The sequence below is a fragment of the Bombus bifarius genome, unplaced genomic scaffold (assembly GCF_011952205.1).
Source record: "Bombus bifarius isolate JDL3187 unplaced genomic scaffold, Bbif_JDL3187 scf7180000010252, whole genome shotgun sequence".
NCBI lineage: Eukaryota > Metazoa > Arthropoda > Insecta > Hymenoptera > Apidae > Bombus > Bombus bifarius.
Genome location: NW_022885576.1, coordinates 1,951,047 through 1,973,789, shown reverse-complemented (window position 1 = coordinate 1,973,789; position 22,743 = coordinate 1,951,047). Strand labels below are relative to the sequence as shown.

The 22,743-nt window shown below is 37.7% G+C and overlaps 1 protein-coding gene across 1 annotated transcript; it reads right to left on the bottom strand.

Moving 5' to 3' along the window:
- Positions 1 to 13,711: 13,711 nt before the first annotated feature.
- LOC117216222 (GDP-D-glucose phosphorylase 1-like) lies at positions 13,712 to 19,811 on the bottom strand. The gene is made up of 2 exons (XM_033462799.1): positions 19,466 to 19,811; positions 13,712 to 13,891 (listed from the first exon to the last, which is right to left on the bottom strand). Exons 1-2 carry the CDS (start codon positions 19,692 to 19,694, stop codon positions 13,773 to 13,775), a joined length of 348 nt encoding a protein of 115 aa, XP_033318690.1. The 5' UTR covers positions 19,695 to 19,811; the 3' UTR covers positions 13,712 to 13,772.
- Positions 19,812 to 22,743: the final 2,932 nt, after the last annotated feature.

Sequence of the window (22,743 nt, the reverse complement as noted above, 5' to 3'; positions counted from 1 at the left end):
CGGAGCAGATATACCATTTAATTAAATCCTACTTAAGCAGCAGAACCTTCGTAATAAAAATTAAAAACACATACTCTGAAGTTAAAGACATCAAGGCAGGGGTTCCGCAAGGTAGCGTCTTAGGACCAATTCTATACACATCTTACACGGCCAACATACCAACAACTTCTAATAGCAAGATACTGACATTCGCGGACGACACAGCGGTACTAGTCAGGCACACTGACCCTGCAACAGCAGTCACATCACTACAAGAACATATCACAAAAATAGAAAAGTGGCTTCAAGCTAAAAAAAAACTGCAAAAACTACGGACACCCCGCGTCTTACAAGGGGTGCCCCAAACTCGTGGAGCTGCGCAAAAAGCTAGCTGAAAAAAAGAAAAAAGACAAGGAAACAAAAATAAAACGAATTGCCCAAATAAGCCTTAAATACGTCCCAGAACTAAAGTTCTCTGACGTAGTGAAACAACAAACAAAACTAAATCAAATAATCGAAAACACATCACAATCAGCAAACTTAGATCCGCGCTCAAGCCAAAGCCCAATCACAATCGATAACTCCTCCCATCCAAACATTATAAACGTTATCGAAGACTTAAAAAAAAGTATCCTCCAAGCGTTAAAAGAACAACAAACGTAATTAAATGAAATAAAAAAGACACTATCAACGCACGAAGAAGGGATCGACGTCATCTTCAGCACTTTCAATAGTACAGAAGATGAATAACCAAAATCCACTAAACCAACAATTACAGCAAAAAACACAAATTACACTTAAACCATCTGAAAATAATTGCAATAAATGCCAACTGTCTAATTTCAAACAAAAAAAGATACAGTATGCTAACCCTAATAAATAAAGAAACCCCCGACATCGTACTTGTCTCAGAAACAAAACTAAATAAAAAACACAAAGTATACTTCAAAAACTACTCCATGATAAGACACAACAGATCGAACGCCAGCCAAGGAGAAGGAACAGCGATCCTCATAAAAAACCCCATAAAACATAAAACAATCCTAAATGACAAAATAACAAGTTTTAGAACAACGATCATAAAAATAAAAATAAGCAATAAGGAAAACTTGTTTATTACTGCAGCCTACGCAACCCTCGGAAACCAGAAAGAATTTAGCGACGAATTCAATAAACTTTTCGAACTCTTACAGCTCAATAAGCCGGGAAACTACTGTATAATAGCAGGCGACCTTAACGTAAAACATACGAGCTGGAAAAACGAAATAAACAACACGAAATAAACAACTTCATTGGAAACTGGCTAGACAATAAAAGCATTCACTACAAAACAATCTTATACAGCTCCGAGCTACCCTCTTACCCAAAAGGAGGTTCATATCTGGACCTATGCCTAGCAGATGCGCGATAAAAATTTCAAACCCTACGTCCAAATAACACTCTCAAACCCTTAGCAGATCGCTGTGGAGTGCCGAAGCGTGCAGACGTGTCTCTAGTGCCCAGTGTAGTCCGAAAACAACACGTGTCGCCCAACCGTCGAAAATGAACACAGCCAAGTGTTTCCTACCATTTAGGGAGAAGAAAATTCCACGCACCTAACCCGAATACTAGCCTCATAGCCTCACGACTAGTTATTCATTTTGAATTAACTAGCTCGATGATGGCCCAGTAATCGCGACCAGGCTCTCCGGAGCAGACTCGCAACTACTCCGCGCTACCTCCTCCGTGGCAGAAGTGTAGCAGGTCTCTCCGCACCAACGACGCTAATATTACAAAGAAACGGAAAATAGAAACATCAAACCAGACATGAACGACACCCGGAACGAACAATCAACGATACAAATAAACACCCACAACAGGTTCGCCGTATTGCAATCCACTAACGACGCCATGGAAATCGCAGATCCGCCGCCAAACCAACAAGCACAGAAAATCCCCCCTCCCCCACCAATATTTGTGGATGACGTCATCAACATACAATGATCAAGTCCTTAGAGAGAGATATCTCCAAGGAGGACTACAACTTAAAGATAAATAACAATAAAGTAAAAATACTGCCGAGGAACCGAGAAGCTTACAGAAAACTCACCAAGATACTTAGGACCCTGAGCGCCAACTTCAGCACCTACCAACTCAAACAGGAAAGGCCTTTCCGGGTGGTCCTACGAAACATCCACCACTCAGCAGACATAGACGAACTCAAATACGAACTCTCAAAACTCGGCCACGAAGTCATCAACGTAAGTAATATAAGGCATAGAGTCTCGAAAGACCCGTTATCCCTATTTTTCATAGATATAAAACAAAAGCCCAACAATAAGGAAATCTACAATATCAGTCGCCTAATGAACGCGATAGTAAAATTCGAACCACCGCTTGTGAAAAAAGAAATAGTGCAATGCAAAAGGTGCCAAAGGTACGGTCATACGCAGAAATACTGCAACCATACTTTCCACTGCGTTAAATGTGCAGGCACTCACTCCACTGACCAGTGCGCCAAATCACCGGAAACCCCAGCGAAATGCATCCACTGTCAAGGTGACCATCCTGCCAACTACAAAGGCTGCTCAGCCTATAAAACCCTATACACAAACGGGTAGCCTAAACTCAGAGCAAAAGAGCTAACCAACCAAACACCCAGCCCGCCGAAATACACGACTACCCCAATCCCCTCAACCAACCAAACACCCAGTCCTACCAAATTCATCACCACCTCAACCTCCTATGCCCAAGCAGTACAAGGCATCCAAAAAACCCGAATAGCCAAAGGGATCTTTCCCAAAATAGTGTCCCCAACCCACCTAACACAGACAACTTCTCTAGGCTTGAAAAGCTAATAGAGAAACAATCAGAGCAAATAAATAATTTGCTATCGCTACTAACACTCATCATGGATAAATTAATACGCCCCGACGCAAAATAAAACCAAGGCGCATAGCTCTTTGGAACGCCAACGGTCTAGCGCAACACAAACTTCAACTAGAACTCTTCCTAAAACACCAGCAAATCGACGTAATGCTCGTATCGGAAACCCACTTCACCGACAAAAACTACCTGAAAATAAATGGTTACAAATTCTACCATACCCAACACCCCAGCGGAAAGGCCCACGGTGGCACCGGAATCATAATCAAAACAAGTATTAAGCACTTCCATCATTCCAGAAAGACTACCTCCAAGCAACAAACGTAGCAATAGAAGACTGTCATGGCACAATCATCACTTCAGCAGTATACTGCCCTCCCAGACACTTCATCGCCAAAGAAGACTTTGATAACTTCCTGGACACCCTGGGCAATAGATTCATAGCTGGTGGAGACTACAACGCCAAGCACACCCAATGGGGCAGCAGACTGGTTACAGCAAGAGGCAAAAACCTCTTAAACAGCATAATAACCAACAACTTCAACTACCTCACCAGATACGAACCCACATACTGGTCCACTGACACTAACAAAATACCCGACCTTCTCGACTTCTTCGTAACTAAAAATATCTCATCAAGACACGTCCAGATCAACTCCTCGGCTGATCTCTCCTCCGATCATTCCCCCGTGATAGCAACAGTCAGTTCAACAATTATCGAGAATACACCTAATGGCTCCATTCACAACCAACACACCAACTGGCAGCTCTTTAGAGAAGTCTTTACACACTCAACTTCAGCCTTAACTCCACTAAAAATAAAGGAAGAAATCGAAGCATCCAAGGAATACTTAAACACGAGCATAATAAACGCCATCCGCCTCTCCACACCGACAAAGACGTCTATCAGCGAACAAGAATATCCCCAATACATACTAAGAAAAATAGCAGAAAAACGTAGACTAAGAAGAGTATGGCAGACCCATAGAACACCGGATGACAAACGTAAATTAAACAACGCAACTAGATAGCTATCCAAAACCATAAAAAATTACAAAAACGACTGTTTCCAAAAATACCTCGCCAGCTTATCCCCCACAGCCGACTCAACTACTCACTATGGAAGGCCTTCAGGAAACTCACACGCCCCCCACAAATAATCCCACCAATCCGCCGTCCGCAAGGTGGATGGGCGCGAAGCCCTATAGAAAAAGCAGACCTGTTTGCTAAATACTTGTCTAAAGTATTCAAACTCCATCCCCCCAAAGCTGCCGCGGACGTTACTGAATACTTCCAAATGTTACTTCCAAATGTCCCCTCCTATTGAACCCTTCACTTCTGCAGAGACTATAGAAACAATCAGTCGCCTAAATCCCAAGAAAGCAGCAGAGCAAGACCTAATAGGCAATAAAGCAACCAAGGAACTTCCCATAAAAGGGATCGCACTCATCACATCGATTTTTAATGCTATCTTTCGCCTTGAACACTATCCTAAGGGCTGGAAAATCTCATTGATTACCCTCATCCCTAAACCCGGTAAACCGATATACGAAACCAGCTCCTATCGCCCAATCAGTCTTTTACCTACCCTGTCGAAACTATTCGAGAAGATGCTCACGAATCGACTCCTTCCACTCCTAGAGAACTTGAAAACACTCCCAGATCACCAATTCGGCTTCCGAAAACAGCATTCAACAGTAGAGCAAATCCACCGCATAACTCATACGATCAACCAAACACTCGAAAAGAAAAAATATTGCTCAGCGGTTTTCCTAGACATCCAACAGGCATTCGACAAAGTATGGCATGAAGGACTACTATACAAGCTTAAAAAGATCCTACCTTACCCCTACTACTCCATCCTAAAATCCTACCTAACCAATGGACAATTCATGGTTAAATGCCTAGACGCCACTTCCGCAACATTCCCAATAGAATCCGGCATACCCCAAGATAGTGTCCTCGGACCCCTACTGTACTCCATCTACACTGCCGACTCACCTATATCAAACGAGATAACAATAGCGACATTTGCAGACGACACAGCGCTATTAGCTACCCACGCAGACCCGGTAATAGCCTCATCCACTCTCCAGCGAAGTCTCGACTCCATGGAAAAGTGGTTTCACAAATGGGGCTTCAAAGTCAACGAAAAGAAATCCTCACATGTAACCTTCACGCTCCGAAAACAAACCTGCCCCCAGGTCACCATCAACAATGCAACAATTCCTAGCAGGGACACAGTCCGATACCTGGGCATGACCCTGGACAGGAGACTAACGTGGAAGACACACATCTCAGATAAAACGAAGCAACTAAAGGACAAACTAAAAAAACTCTATTGGCTCACGGGCCGACGCTCCAAACTAAACATACAGAATAAAATTACCCTGTACAAGACCGTAATAAAACCTGTCTGGACCTACGGAATCTAACTATGGGGAACAGCAAGTAACTCCAACATCGAAATACTACAACGATTCCAATCGAAAACGCTAAGAGCCTTAATAGACGCACCTTGGTATGTTACCAACGAAACCATCCATCGCGACCTCAAGACACCTACAGTCAAAGAGGAAATAGCAAAATATAGCGACAGATATAGCAAAAGAGTCAACAAACACCGAAACCCCCTAATCACTGGACTACTCGATACGACGGACCAGATTCGCAGGCTGAAGAGGCACTACCCGCTAGACCTAAACGTTAGATTCATTTAATTATCCAAATTAAGCATATGCACTTACTTATAATACTTATAAATTATACCTATCTATAATAAGTATTAACTTATTGTAAATAAACAGCCATGTCACTGCGCCACGCCAGAAAAATTACTGAAAATTCTCAACGCGAGAATTGATTCTAATTTCAACAAATAAATAAAAAAAAAACCCTTAGCCTATGACAGTGACCATAACGCCCTAGTATTTCAAATTAACAAAAACACATCTAACTTCCTAACACTCGAAACGCAGACCGAGACACCCAGGTACAACTACAAAAAGACAGACTGGAAAAAGTTCCAAAACACACTCGAACAAAACTGCGACCTAAAGGTCTACAACGTCAACCTAACAAACAGACAAATCGACTCATTCTTAGACGAAATAGAAAAACACACACAAATCGCTCTCCAAAAATCCGTGCCAATCATAAAACAAAAAAATTCATGCGAGCCCTATATAAACAATAAAATAAAAGATCTACATCGAGATAAAAGCTACATACTCTCCAAAATAAACAATATAAAACTTAACTATTCTTACGACAAAAGAGAAGAATTAGAATTCCTACAGTTCCTACTACACAGAATAAAAGCGCAACTGAAACAAGAATACGCAATTTCTATAAACCATTACTGGACAAACAAAATAAAAAACATCTCCAAAAACGACTCAGCCAACGTGTTCCCACAAATAAGTCAAATCTTTAGACCAAAAGAACAAAACCCCATCCCACCTCTCAAATTGCCCCCAGAAAATGCCTCCCTCACCCAAGAAGCAGGTACCCACTTTTCCAAAATACATACGCAAAACGAACACATGGGCCGAGAACAACTAAACAGAATTATCATCGCCGAAACAAACAAACTCAAAAATGAAATGGAACAAGACAAAACAGTCTGCACATTCTCAAACGAAAACACCGCAGACAACCCCAAACAACCAGATCCAGAAATAAACTACTTCACAAATTACAATCAACTAAACACAATCTTCTCCAAACTAAACAACAAAAAATCCTCCGGCTTCGACGGCATCCCAAACATCTTACTCAAGCACCTACCGAACAAAATAAAATGGTACTACACAGTACTCTTCAACAATGCTCTAAACAACACATACTTCCCCAGAAAATGGAAAAAAGCCAAACTGATAGCTATAACAAAAGAGGATAAAGACGGCTCATCGCCCGCAAACCTACGACCCATAAGTCTCCTCCCCAACATAAGCAAAGTATTTGAAATAATCATAAACAACCCCCTAACCTCCTTCTGCACAAAATATAACATAATCCCAGAGAATCAATTCGGCTTCCGACACAAACACTCCACAATTCACGCAATAAACAAACTTACGTCGGACATCTGCTGGGCTCTGAACGCAAAACAACGAGTAGTCGCCTGCTGAATAGACCTCGAAAAAGCTTTCGACACAGTCTGGATTCCAGGTCTCATATACAAATTGATCAAGAAAAATTTTCCTAAATACCTGATTAAAATAGTCTGGGACATGATCACAAGCAGAACATTCGTAATGACTGAAGGTTCACACTCATCAAGCAAAGAATTCTCCATAAAAAACGGTCTACAACAAGGTACAGTAAATTCCCCGTTACTTTTCAGTATTTACAACAGCGACTTACTAAACCTCTTTGATCTCAATACACCCACCCATAAACGCTCCATAGCCTTCGCAGACGACCTAATCATATACGTAACAGGCCGCGAAACCAAAACTATAAAAACGGAACTCCAAGAACTCTTTGAGAAAATAAACGACTATTACCACGCATGGAAACTAAAAATCAACATAAGTAAATGCGAAACCATACTGTTTGGACCCAAGTCAAGTGAAATCGGCCCAATAGAAAGAGAACACTGCAAAAAATTTCAACTAAGAGAAAAAACAGACAAAGGGGCTCTCTCTCATACCACACAAAAATTGCGTAAAATACCTAGGAGTAAACATAGACTATAAATTAAACTACAAGCAGCACACCGAAATTCAACTCACTAAGGCCAATAAAGCATTCTGGAAAATAAAAAAAACTATTCTACTCCAAACATCTCGACAGCAAAGTAAAAATTCTATGCTATCAAGCACTAATCAGACCGATCATAACCTACGGCTGCCCAATCTGGTACAACATATCAGCCTCCCAAGTGGAAAAAATTCGCATATTCGAAAGAAAATGCATCAGAGCCTGATTGAGTACTTACAGATTCCAAAATGAGAAATGAGATTAGCACTCACGAGCGACATCAGGACGACGGATCAATTACGAAGCGAAATGAAACCTTTTTTTTACTAGGAGAAGCCGATGTCTCCGTCAGGGAAGCCACCATCGAGCCCCGAAAATAAATGAAGCGGGTCACCAGCCTGCCGGAGCAAGTGCCGCCACTACCCTACAGGCAAACTTCTCACAATACGGTTTAACACAAAAACTGGACATGTAACACACTTCATCGACGCAGAAGCAGGAATCAACCTATTGAAAATGACAAAGTAGACTCTCAAACATTCAAAGCCGATGAACCTCGAATGTTCTCCATGGGACAAGACAAATATACCACTAACGAATTTATTAGATCTAAAATGTTTGCAAAGAACATAAATTTTTTATAGTACCGGAAGACTTTCCCCTAATGGAAGACGGAATAATAGGACTACCTTGTTTAGAGAAGTACCAATATGAAATTTCCAACGGTAGATTAAAACTTGATAATAAGATTTTATACTTTCAGAAACCAGAATCGATACAACCAGGCGAAAAGAGAGTTCGGACCATCTACCTAGAAGGCAAACCAACGCGAGTATGCTTCTTCAATTCTGGTGAGACAAATCATGAAATTTCTAACGACATTGATAACAGTAAAGGATTAGATCAAATTGCTAAACTTAAAACCATAGTGAGAACAAATCATATTAAACGCGAACTCCGCGAACCCATAGAGAAAATATTAATACATTACATTGACGCATTCAATTTAGAAACAGGCCTATTACGATGTACTAATCTAACAAAACATACAATCACATTAAAACAAGACAAAATCATAAACACCAAACCATACAGACTCCCAGAGTGCCACAAAAACGAAATCTACGAAAAAAACGAAAAGTAAATAAAAACATTATAGAAGAATCAGACTCTCCGTTCAATTCACCAGTATAGGTTGTTCCCAAGAAATTAGATGCATCAGAAAAACAGAAGTGGAGAATAGTTATTGACTTCAGAAAACTAAACGAACTGACTGACCAAGACGCCTATGCATTACCCGATATAGAAGATATATTAAGCCAACTAGGAGATTAGGATTACAAAACTGTATCAATAACCTGAAACAACTCGCAAAACACTTGAAAACGTTAATACACACCCGAAGCAAATGATGTTTACTCAACATCATAGGTTCCGTATCGAAACGTCTATTCGGAACTCTCGACGATGATGTCACGTCGATTCGGGGTAATTTCACGTTCCGCACGCAAGGTGAGAAATTCGTACTTAAATTTTGATTGTTATTAGAAAATTTATTGAACACTGACAGAGTAACAATACAGAATGGTCAAACAGCACAGAAAAGAATGTTCTTACAACGACTCGAGAGGTACTTTTTTATATCAAGGACCCGGCTCCTGTGGAGGGGCTATCGCTGGATGCCGGTCACATAGGGTTTCTATTACTGCTTAGCCATCATTTTGCTGACCAAGGTATGTGAGGCATAACCATCCTTTCGTTGCGTTCTCATGACCACCGTGACATTCCCCCCTCCTTAGCTTCGCTTTACTCCGCTAAAGCGTAAGGCTCTGGTGGGGCTTCTAAGTTGAATGATCCCCTCATCTTCGTCTTCGGTGATATTTTGGAAGGTGACCGTCCTTGGTACTGTTGATGTTTGATCGATCCTGTTTACGCGAGCGGTAGGGCAGAGTATTTTGATACGTACATTTTTAGGAAATGATCGGCGTAGACATTCGAAAAGTTTACATTTGTACATTACATATATTGTTCCTAGTCCTAGGGCTATGATTCCTAATATTTGTAGTGTGGATATGCCATATTCCTTCAATGAATTTATGCGTCGCTCAAATTGCAGGGTACTGATTTGTGTTTGTAATGTGTCGAGGTTGGCTTTATATTGGTTAAAATTGTGAGTTACTTTTGGAGCTGTTTCTAATATTTTCTCTAATATTGGAACATCTGTTTCTTCGAAGCTGTATATGCTATTCTTAAATTTGGTTTCGTAAGAGATATTTTTATGTGATCCTCCTATTTTCATAATATTATGATCGTATGTGATTATGCACCCGGTTTTACTGCTAATTAAGCTTGGTTGTCTAATTTCTAGGATTTTATGTGTCTTACATAACACGTCGATTTGTACATCTTTCGCAGGAATAATAATATAATGGTTTTTCGTCTGCAAAGGTACGAACGTCAATTCTTCCAGCTTGAAGACAGCAGTCGGGCAAGTTTTGACCGTCTGTCGATTAGTAATTAATTCTGATCTGCATTCAGGTGAATTGATTCTATTGTGACTCGGTTGAGTTCTTTTACAAATGTGGATGATTGCCGTTCGTTTACAATATTTGTTTAAGTAGTGACTATCGACAAAGGTGTATTGTTCTGAGTCGGTTAGTATCAAATCAGTTTCTATTACAGGCGCAATGAATACAGAGTTTTGTTTGGAAGGTATCGGGTAAATTTTAGTTATTTTCCATTCATTGTTTTCCAAAAGCGGCACAGTTATTGTATATATAAGTTTGTTATCTCTTATCCATACCTTTAGTTTGCTTAGATCTAGAATTAGTTGAAAGTTTTGAACTGAAGGTTCGATATGGTTAGTCATAAAGTTTTGTCTCGTTATTTGGTCAAGTGTTTTTAAGAATTGTTCGGGTTCTATAACTTGTGGGTTTATGATTCCTTGTTTCCCTAACATAACAGTGTTAAAAATTTCGTCGATGTTTATATGGAGTTCTGATATGGTAGATTCGGTTTGAATTAATAGGGAGACTAATATTTCGTTTTTTTCATTGTGGTTTTCAATCTTGTGTATATCGTTGGCTAAGTTTTCAAGTTGATTTGTTTTGGTATTGTCTAGCACGCGTTTGATGAGTGCGGTTTGGTTACTAAGAATTGTTTTTATTTTATTGTTGGAATCAAATAATGTATCGATGTTCTTGTTAATGAGTTCTAAATCGTTTTCGTCGAGAGTTCCGAATAAAGTTTTGGATACTGAGCCTATGACATTGAGCAATCCGCGTTTGCTTTTATAACGCAATAATAATTTGAGTTGCCGAGTCAGGTTTTGAAGATTTCTGTACTTAAATTTTAGGCTGCTTATTTCTGGTATGTAAGCGCAAGGTGGTTTACATTGACGGTCTATTAAATTTATTACGCGTTGTAATCTATTAACTTGGTCAATTGGATCGTTAAGGCCTACTATAAGGGTGATATCTATTTGTTCGTTGTACAGATAGCAATTGTCAATGTGTTCCAGGAATATGTTGGCGTAATTCAATGGTTTTACTTCTAGATCGCTTCTAATGTACTCGAGTGTTATGATGATCCATATTATGGTCTTCTTCCTGAAAGGTAGGGTTTTAGCCTGTTACCGTGGATTCTTTGCGTGTGACCGTTGGAATATTCGATAAGATAGGTGGGTGGATTGGATGAGAGGATTTCTGCAGGTCCTAGCCATTCGTGGTCTAGCTTGTTAGTTTTGTGATCGTTATGTACCCATACTTTATCTTTTACTCGGAATATCGTCTGTGTTTTAATAATTTTTCGCATTTGATCCCTCTGGTATCGCTTTTTGTTAGATTCGGTAACTCGTCTTGCTTTAGCTATATAGGCGTTGTGTCGATTTTTCCAGAGGTTAAACAATTGTTCTCTGGTTAGGCTAGGAGTGGTTGATATTGAGGATGGCATGTTAGCTTGTCGTCCAAATGTTAGTTCGAATGGGGTATGTCCGGTCGTCTCGTGTACTGAAGTATTATATCCCATGCATATTAATTTTAAGTTTTCATCCCAGTCGTTCTGTCGGTCGGTCGTACAAGTTCGAATAAGGTCCTTTACTACGGCATGCGTTCGTTCAAGGGATCCGTTAGATTGTGGATGGAAAGAAGTGGTTTTTATGTGTCGGATTTTGAAAGCCCTTTCAAATGTGTCCATCAATTTACATACGAAATTTCGTCCCATGTCCGTCAGAATACTTTTTGGTGCGGAAAATATGTACACATAGTGATCCAAAAGTTCGTTAATGATTGAGTTGGCTGTTTGGTCTTTTAAGGGTATGAGGATGAGATATTTGGTTAATTGATCTTGGATAGACAGGATAAACTGATTGCCCCGTTTGGTTTTGGTGAGAGGTCCGAATATGTCCATTGCGATTTTATCATTAGGATTAAGCGGTGTGTCAGTTATCATAGGTTGTTCCTTGGCCCTGATACGATTTAGCTTTTCTCGTTGGCAGGTTTCGCAGTTTTGTATGAATTCTGTAACGTCTTGTTCTAGGTTTGTCCAGTGATGGTGCTCTTGTATTCGTTTCACGGTGCGGTGTATATCTAAGTGTCCTACTAATTCGTTATGATTTTCGCGTAGTATCGTTTGTTTTTGTTCGTTATCGTAGTCTACTGGCGGATCTTGTCCAAATATTAATTTAATTTGAGGGAATCTAGTTGTTAGAAACCTTAGCATGAGTTGAATATTTACCTTTTCTAACGTGCTGAAGCTATTGTCGTTTATTCCTATTTGTAAGCGTCCGGTTCGGTGTTTAATAAAGTGTTTGGTTAATTGACGCTACCAATGCTGTTCGGTAAAGTCTCCCAGTTCGGTCTTTGTAATTTGTTTAAAGTGTGGTCTGTTAGGTTTTTGGGTTATCGGAGCTGGGGTGATATTGATTTTCCAGTCTATATACTCGTCATAATAGTCCGGGTTTTCTACATTGGGTTGGATTTCTTCATTAGTGATAGGATACAATCGGGATAGAGCATCTGCAGCTGTATTTTCTTTTCCTTTTTTGTATTCGATTTCATAATCGTACTCCTCGAGTCTCAAACGCCATCGCATGAGTCTCGATGAGGGTCTTTAACATTCTTTAACCATTTCAAGGCTTGATGATCGCTTTGAATTTTAAATTTTCTACCAAGTAGGTATTGTCTTAGTCTTCTGATTGACCATACTATTGCTAATAACTCTTTCTCGGTTGTGGAATAATTCTTTTCAGGAGGGTTCAAAGTTCGGGATATATAACAGCATGGATGTCCGTCTTGGGAGAGTATTGCTCCTAACCCTTCGTTACTTGCGTCTGTTGTTAATGTGAATGTTTTGTCAAAATCTGGATATTGTAGTACAGGGGCTTCGCAGAGTTTTTGTTTTAGTGTGTCAAATGCAAGTTGTTGTCTATCGGTCCAGTAGAATGGAGTGTCCTTTTTTGTGAGATCTGTCAATGGTTTTGCGATTTTAGAAAAATTACGTATAAATTTTCTATAGTATCCAACGAGTCCTAAGAATGACTTTATGTGGGTCGCGGTCTTTGGTGTTTTAAAGTCTTTCACGGCTTGAATCTTTTTGGGATTAGGTTTTACTCCTTCCTTTGTTACTACGTGTCCTAAGTATTCTAATTCCGGTTTCAAAAATTCGCATTTGTCCGGTTGTATTTTTAATCCTAAATTTTGTAGTCTGTCTAGTATAATGGCTAGATTTCGGTTATGTTCTTGGATGGTGCTCCCGAATATTATAATGTCATCCAGGTATACGAAACAGTTATTTCCTATTAACCCCCGTAGCGCGGTATCCATCATACGTTGAAACGTCGCCGGTGCGTTTTTAAGGCCGAAGGGCATGCGATTATAGTGGAAGTGACCTATACCAGAACACGAGTGGTCTGAATTGACACCGTGCGAATCGCGGTTGCTACGTTCAATAGGAATGTAATGTTACTATGACAGAGATATGTATATGTATATGTATATGAATGTGCATCTCTCAAACGGCGAAATTGGATTTGGAAACAATTTCTCTTTGCTAATTTAAAGATAACCGAATATAGTTCGCAAATATAAAATGGTTTAAGCATAATGTTACTGGGGACACTATTTTAGCTCCGCGTTGTTTTCTCCATTTCCAAATGTATATGCTTTTGCTTAGTTATAGATTTCGAAAGTATTACACTGTCTGTTTTTGTACTGCAGCTGCATTTATTGGGACTCTACTAACGCTTTAATTTCAGCAGCGACGGAAGAGAAAGTTTCTTCAGTTGCCTCTCGCAAAGCGCGTGTTACATATTCCTCCGTAACGTTCTCGTATGCCTCTTTGGCTGTAACATACATAAAGAGAAATGATAATTATTTATCCTGGTTTAAAGTTACAAAGAGATATTCCAATTAATAACCAATATTCAATTAATAAACATGTCTAATCATCCACTTGCACATTAATAACAAAAGCGTCAAAAATAAACAAATACGGCGCTTTATTTTTTCATGCGATAATTATGTAATTAATGATATAGACAGTTTGCTATTTCATCATACTGAATATTAAAAAAGTTAAACAATACTTTTACAGATGATTACAAACCTTCGTATTTCTAATGGGGATAAAATGTATCGATATCATCATACGTTATAACCCAATCATTCTCTCAAAAACTAGTATAAAAGTTCCATCGTAATCTACAGAACGTTTACGTTTCAAAGAAAAATGTAAAGTAAGTGATTATTGTCTGACTGTTTATTAACGCACATTAAAACCATAAATGTGGCGAATCAAATTTTTCAGCAATCAAATAACAACAAATTATTCTTCCACTTGTGAAATATACCGCTGTGCAGTAATAACTAACTATAACTACTACATTCACTTACTATGTAAATTAAGAACTAATATTACATCATGTTTTTTGACATTGATCTTGACAGTGATCTGTTGATTTCGTGATTTCCTGTTCTTCCACGTGACAACGGCAGCAAATATCACGATGTTGACTTAAATATCGGAGAGATCTCTACAAAAATTAATAAGTCCACTGCATCTATTTACAATTCCCTGGAAATGCCTAAGAAGTACGGTAAAAACCACAATACTGGTGACAATACTAAATTAACAAGAGAAGATCGTTTACGAATATTCAAAGAAATTGTTATTGGGAATAAAAGAGCCAGCGAAGTGACAAGAATTTTGGACTTTCCGGTGATCGCACAACGTGCCTAAAAAATATTGTGGCAAAATAGAAGATTAAAGTAGACCAAAAAATCATTGAAACCACCTTTTGAGCAGGAGCATAAAAGAGTAAGAATGGAATTCGTTCAAAATCACATGTCATAGCGTGAGAAGTGAAAAGATATTACATTTTCTGATGAAAAAAAATTTAATTTAGTCAGTCCAGGCAGATTTAAACATTATTGACACTCTTTGGTTAAATTTCGGTGAAGGAAGTTTGATGGTGTGGATTACATTCAGTTATTTCCAAAAAGCACCAATTTGTATGATCTCTATAAGAATAAATTCAGAACAATACATAGAGTTAGTAGATGATTGTTTGATTACGATCCTTTAAGAAAGTCACGAAGAAAATGTTATCTTTCAACATTCGACAAAAGGATTGGAGACTAAAGTGGTATTCACGCTGCCCGGACTTCCAAAAACTTAGTCGGAATGCTATCAAGAGCCGTATATAAGAGAGGCAAACAATATAATAATGTTACTATACTACAATATTTCAAAAATTAATTTGTAATATGGACTATCGAATATTGGAAATGATTAAGCGTACTAGTGGAAGTACATGTCATTAATATCATAATTTTTATGTTCTTTGTAATAATTTGGTACATTGTACTTTACACATTACGTATTGCATATGCGTTATTTTGTTTTTATTCTTTTTGTCCTGGTTTGCGGTATATAATAGGTAAGATTTTTCCGATGATTTCATATGTAGTTCCTTAATATTTTCATTAAAAAACGACACTACAAAAAATGTTTCCTACATCTGGCTCATCTCTCGAAATCACTTGAATTTCGTGAAAGTAATTCTCATATCATCGCAGATCGAGAAAATATTTACGTGGCCTGTTTTAGGTGAAGCACCTTGTATATTGGGAATTACATCAGAAATATTGTTTAATAACCGTTTAGGCCTAGCTCGTTTTCAGAAAGTCTGGTGAGTGGCTAAAATAAAACCGCTTTTGAAGAAGAATAAGGATCAATCGGACCCAGTTAGTTATAGGTCCGTATCACTTTTTCCTAATATTAGCAAAATTTTTGAAAAAATCGTAAACAGAAATGTTATCAATTTTTGTCATAATAATGGTCTTATGTCAAACAAATAGTGAGAATTTCGCAACCACAACTCCTAAGAGGTCACCACCACTTCTAAGAAAACTCTACATTTGGTCTAACATAACTGAAAATAACACCCAGCCTCGAGATTAGCTCCGATCATACACCCATAATAATTACATACAGAAACAAACCAATACTTTACAACAATCCAGAGACACTACGCAACAAAACCACCAAATGGCAAACTTTTAAAGAAATAATCGAGAGCAAAACCAACTGCAACATCCCATTGAAAACACCCGAACACATCGAACAGGCAGTAACAGCACTCACAGAAACTATCCAAGAAGCAGCATGGACGACTACTATATCTGAACCAACCAACAGACAAACGAAAATAATTCCACCAGACATACTTGAACAATTTAGAGAAAAAAGAAAAGCAAAAGCAAAATGGCAAAAACATAGAACACGAGAAAACAAAATACACCTAGACAGACTTGCAAAGGAAATAAAAAAACAAAATAAAAGTGCACAACAATAACGAATTCACAAAATTCATAGAGTCACTCTCTGCACACGAGAACTCCAACTACTCCCTGTGGGAAGTTACGAAAAAAATAAAGAAACCAACAAAACTAGTCCCACTAATCAGAAAAGCAGACAACACATGGGCAAAAAGCAGCGAAGATCAAGCTGAAGAATTTTCCATCCACCTTTACAACACATTTACACCACATAATATCAACAAAAGCAACCATAATAGTCATACGGACGAGGATGCGCAAACCACTAGTACCTCAACTGACAAACACTACACCATACCCAAAACAATAGCACAAAAAATTAGAAACATAATCGAGAAAACAAAAAATAATAAAGCACCAGGAATCGACCTAATCAATGACAAAATCTTGAAAAACCGTCCGCCAAAAGCGATAAGACAAATTACAATAATAGTTAACGTAATACTAAGAACACAATGCTTTCCTAAAATTTGCAAACTGGCACAGATCATAGTGTTACCTAAACCAGGCAAAGACCCACATCAAACTACATCATACAGACCAATATCACTACTTCCTGTGTTTTCTAAAATACTAGAGAAAATAATATACGATCGCATAAAACCAATAATAGAGAAGGAAAAATTAATACCGGATCACCAATTCGGATTCAGAAACAAATACTCCACTATAGAGCAAATGCACAGACTGGTCAACGAAATAATACTAGCACTAGAAAACAAGCAATACTGTACAGCCGTCTTTATGGACATAGAGAAAGCATTCGACAAAATAAACCACAATAGCCTTCTACAAACAATCAGGAAACAATTCCCGGAGCAAATATACCAATTAATAAAATCTTACTTAGGTAGCAGAACCTTCGTAATAAAAATCAAGGACTCCGAAGTACTCCGAAGTCAAAGACATCAAGGCAGGGGTTACGCAAGGAAGCGTTTTAGGACCAATACTATACACGCTATACACGGCCAACATATCAACAACTACCAATAGCAAAATACTGACATTTGCGGACGACACAGCCGTACTAGTCAGGCACACTAACCCAGAAACAGCAGTCAAATTACTACAAGAACATATCACAAAAATAGAAAAGTGGCTGCAAGTTAAACAAATTAAAGCAAACCCCGAAAAATGCAACCACGTTACATTCACACTGCGAAAACAGATACCACCAAACATTATACTGAACGGCACGCACATAATACAAACAAGGCAAGTCAAATTGCTAGGACTCCACCTAGAAACACAACTCGCATGAAAACAGCATACTAAATCAATAACAGACAGAATACAGATAACAAGGATACAAATGCATTGGCTAACAAGTCGAAAATCGAAATTAAGCATGGAAAATAAATTAAAAATATACAAAACGATCATAAAACCAATCTGGACGTACGGAATACCACTATGGGGAGACAGCAGCAATGAGCCATATAAACAAAATAGAGACAGTACAAGCTAAAATTCTTAGAACAATAGTAAACACCCCATTGTACCTTAGAAACGAAGATATATAGAAGGACCTGGGAATACCAACGGTCATAGAGGAAATTAGCAGACACGCAGGAAAATATAAAGAAAGAATAGGAACACACCCAAACCGGCTAGCTGTGGAAACAATCAACACCTCAAACATGGATAGAAGACTTAAAAGGAAACACCCAACAGACCTCACAAAGGACACAACCTAACCAACACGAAATGGTATCCCACTGGGGGCAGCCACCCACATGATAATCTAACAGCTAAAAAACTCTACCAAATATCCAAACTGGACAAATTGTGAATGTAAACAATTAAATAAAAAAAAAGAAAAGAAAAAAAAATTTGGTCTTTTTAGTTTTCTCAAGCACTGAAGCTGAGATGTAGTTGTTGTCCGTGATACTTGTAGCGCTGGCTGTAGATGTGGCTGCTGAGGTACTGCTATTTTTCTTCTAATTTAGATGCGTGGAAGAAAAATAGGACACGGGCGCTGGGATTCGAACCCGGGTCCCGAACTTTCGTAACCTAAGGCGCTAACCACTGCCCTACCGTGGTCCGGTTGTAGTTACTGTCGAGTGACGGTATTTGTTGTCGAGTGCCGCCACAAAGCCATAGACAAAAGACTGCGACGAAGTCAGACCATAAACAGTATACAGGCGACGTTGGCTTCGGGATTTTTAGTTATTGGATAACACAGCTAGCGTGCGGATCTGGACCAACTCAAATTGTATTCTTACTTATAATTACACTTCTGCATTAAAATATATTTCTACCTTACAATTCATCCACGAGTTTCTCTGTTTATACATCAAATAACCTCAACAATAATAAACATTTTTTACAGCCCATCGATACTAACGCGCAATACGCTGCCATGGACACACAGCTATGGATTGAGTTCATTGTACCGATCATTTTTTGCGAATATCTCGGAAACTAAGCGAGACCGTCGATTACGTATGTAGGAAAAATCGGAGGTGAAGTAGCTTTTTTGCAGTTTGACAATTCAGTCTTTTCTTTGAGGTATATTATAATTTACGACCGACCTATTTCAATATTGCCACGTGAATGTTTCAAGTGAAATTTCCGTAGGAAATGAATTTCTACCACATTTTTGAGATTTTCTACAACTGCGGAACATCAGCGTGTGAGCAGCACATTTCCTCTGACAGCGGTCTCCTCTAATGGTTGCAGATCCTGCAACTGGATCCGCATACAGGTAGCTGTGGTCACAACGGAATAACTATAGCGCGTTGTTTGAACGTACCTCAACTTTCTGCTTATGAAAACCGTACCTGGTAAGGTTTCGCGCCAGGTACAGATACGTGAAGAAAATAATAACGTATTTGCTATCGTAATCTAAAATCTCCGAAAAGTTTTCTATCTTATTCGGGATACCATTTTGTTAATTTATTTTCATCTCGACACAAGTTATACATTAACTTAGGTATCATTTTTAAAAAATTATAGATTGTGGCTACTAAGTATAAAATATAATATGAATGAACAATAATTTTTTATGAATATACTAGGAAACTGATAAGAATATGATTAGTAATATATACGTATATATACTAACAATTACTCACATTTCATTGACAAGTGTCCAAAAAGTTCGCAAGCTGCCAGATTAAACGCATGAATATCTTTTGCACCTTGAGTAGATTTTCTGGCCCAAATATAAATTCTTACGTCTCTGTACTCCTCTTTATTTTCTTTAATATTTGATTTACCTCTCGTAATATATATATTGTGTGCTATTTGTTTATTTTGCAAATAGTCTATTATCAAAAATGCCCAATTAACAAAGTCATCCATATTCTGGACATTGGAATACTTTATACAAAATCCTTTTGCTGGGTAGTTTCTTAATATTTGTATAGGCCCTGCATGTTCTTCAAGATCCTGAAAAATAGTACTAGTGTAGATAATAATGTTATACAATAACAAATATCAGTGTTAACGAAATTATATTGAAAAGAAAATTACAAAAGTTGCAATAAATAAGCAAAGAATTTAGCCTTTTATCCATCAGTAACATATGATAATTGTTATTTAAATTTTCCGGCATCTATTTCAAGAAGGTTTAATATCTGATAGACATTACAATTAGTTAGACTAACACGTGACGTTATATATCAATAACGTAACGATATATCAATTGTTAATCATCTTCACCATTAAAATGTAATTAAGAAAAGTGAAAGATAAAATGATTGTTTTATATTGTTCTCGTTAATGATATTAATTAGATTAAGTTGCATTTTTCTGTTAATACTCTCCACATATGTCAAAAAATATACTGGATGAGTAATAAAAATGATTGTAGTAAGAAAGTTTAAAAGAAGATTGTAACGAAACAAATTATGAAATAGTATTGTTAAAATTATTACAATTGAAAATCAGTTTACTCTCTGAGAGACTTTCCTAATTACATGTTAGCATGTTTCTATACATCCAAAATAAATACTTGAGCAGATGTCTATCTTCTTCTACACCATTTACAATAGGAGGTGCAGCTACAAATTTCTTTTACTTGGGATGATAAATTTAGTCCCACAAATAATTTTTATATCATTAATAACCATATATTTATTACATATTTTCTATTTTTCACAGAGAATGCTGCAAATAGCGAGTCAGAAGCTTTTAAACAATTTATATATGTCGGGTTATCATTAGAATTTAAGGCGCGTAACGATTCTTCGTTTGAATTAGCCATTGTTTTACGAAACAGAAATTATATTTACGCGAATATACAAGATTTTACAAAATATTATGAATAATGAGTTTAATGAATGATAAGATTAACAAACGATAAGTTTAACTAATGATTAGATTAAAGAATAATAAGTTAAACGAATAATAAGAGGAACGAATAATAAGAGGAACGAATAATATGTCTTACGAATAATGAATTTAACGAATAATGAGATTGATATGTTTTACGAATAATGAATTTAATTTACGCTATTAACAATGTTCCGGAGTTCAAACGAATCCACGGTCAACGGGATAACTCTTTACTATGCGTAGAATAATTTTAAACACAAAAATACGATTGCTGAGACACTCGGTAAATTGCTCGATGTATCACTTTCCAAGGCGATCACACGAATGAATATCTGATGAAAATCTTTTTCGCTATACAACTGCATTTGTTTGTTATATGCTCGCTGGAGGCATCGAGAAGGTTCCAATCGACGTTGCTAGGCAGTTTCTGTCAAAAGTTTGTTGTATACTCTTTGGAAGCATCGAGAAAGATCCAAGCGCCGTTGCTAGGCAGTTTCTGTCTGGAGTTTGATTCGTAACACAACGTGTGTCCCATTATATCGACATCTCCAAAGTACAATTCTATGTGATTTCTAGGGAGAACAATACAACCGATCCACACCTTGATCAGGCAAAACGTTTATCCCGTGACCGTGGCTACGTTCGGCGACCAGTTGTCACCTCGAACCCACTTTCGCTATCACAAATATCGAACAATTACAAATGACAACAATTGCTTAATTACAGCTATGATAAAATCTAGGCTAAAGCATTAGAAGACTTTCTCAAAATTGCAAAGGGAAGGCTCCGGTTTTCCTTTCATCTCCGACATATATATTCAGGGGCTCAGCTCCCTTATCGCGATAGTTAAACAAACGTAGTAAAGCTGTTGTCAAACTTTAACTAAAGTCTTATTTAAACCAAAGTCTTCCATTGCTGAAGAATCATGATATTACTTCAACATCTCTTGTATTTTCTCTCCTGGTATAACCAGCAACCACGAAGAAGTCAGCCGATTTCCGTTTTCAAAATATTGGAACCAAACTTCCAGAATTTCAAGTCTACCAATAATATTTCAGCGACGCGGAAGACTGGCGAAAATAACAATTTGACTTTAAATTACGCAAAAGCTATTATATTTGCAACAAAATCTTTCATACCACAAACTTACATAGCTACATGACATTATCGAGTGACAGCAATTTCGCTTTATGAGAAGTAATATCCAAGCTATTAACCCCTTAACCTACGATTTACGTTCGAGAATTTTGGACCGAAAACGTAAACAAGCTATTATATATTACATTATATATTATATTTGGCCCGATCATCATACATCATACCACTGCCCGTTTACATTTGACCCGATTATCGTACTACGGGCTATGCCCGCAGTTGTAGGTTAAGGGGTTAATAAAAAGATGGAAATCGAAGAGAATGTTACAATCGTCCTATACCCCGCGGCGTACTTTTTATTTGCTTTGCTGAAATTATACGAATTATTGTATACAAGGCAATAATACTCCTTATTTTCTTCATTATTACGTTATTCATTTGTATTCTTCCTCTTGATGTTTTTGATGCGAAGTCTCAAATAACTGGCGATCAGTCAGGTTGCAACTGATCGCTTGATATCACAAACCGTGAACGATATTAACGCTCAAGGTGGAGGTAAATTAAAGATACCGAGTAGTAGTACGTTTAGTTGATTTATTTGCACTCTGTACATGAAGAGAAGCTAGCAAGTTAAGATGCAGAGTAATGTTGTGTTTAGTTGATTTATTTCCAGTGTTTAGTATACACGGAAAGAGTCACTAGCAAGTTAAGATGTTGACCGATTGAAGATTGGAAAATTATCATCCTTCGGTGATGATGGTGCTGTCGCTGAGGAAAATTAGTGATAGTTGTATCTAATTTGTATTAGTGATAGTTGTTTGACAATTTGTTTTTAACCTCATCGATTTTCCTTTAACTTTTCCCCACATATCAATAAGTCATCTACGAATAGAACTAAGTATACATCATTGATCTCATACTTTACATAGAGATAAGAATCACTCTCGCTTCTTTGAAATTCTAATTTTTTCATATAATC

Coding starts and splice junctions, on each gene's coding strand:
- LOC117216222 (XM_033462799.1), bottom strand. CDS start 19,694: ATGGATGACTTTGTTAATTGGGCATTTTTGATAATAGACTATTTGCAA. Junction 13,892..19,465: donor TGGACACTTGTCAATGAAAT/GTGAGTAATTGT, acceptor TGTATGTTACAG/CCAAAGAGGCATACGAGAAC.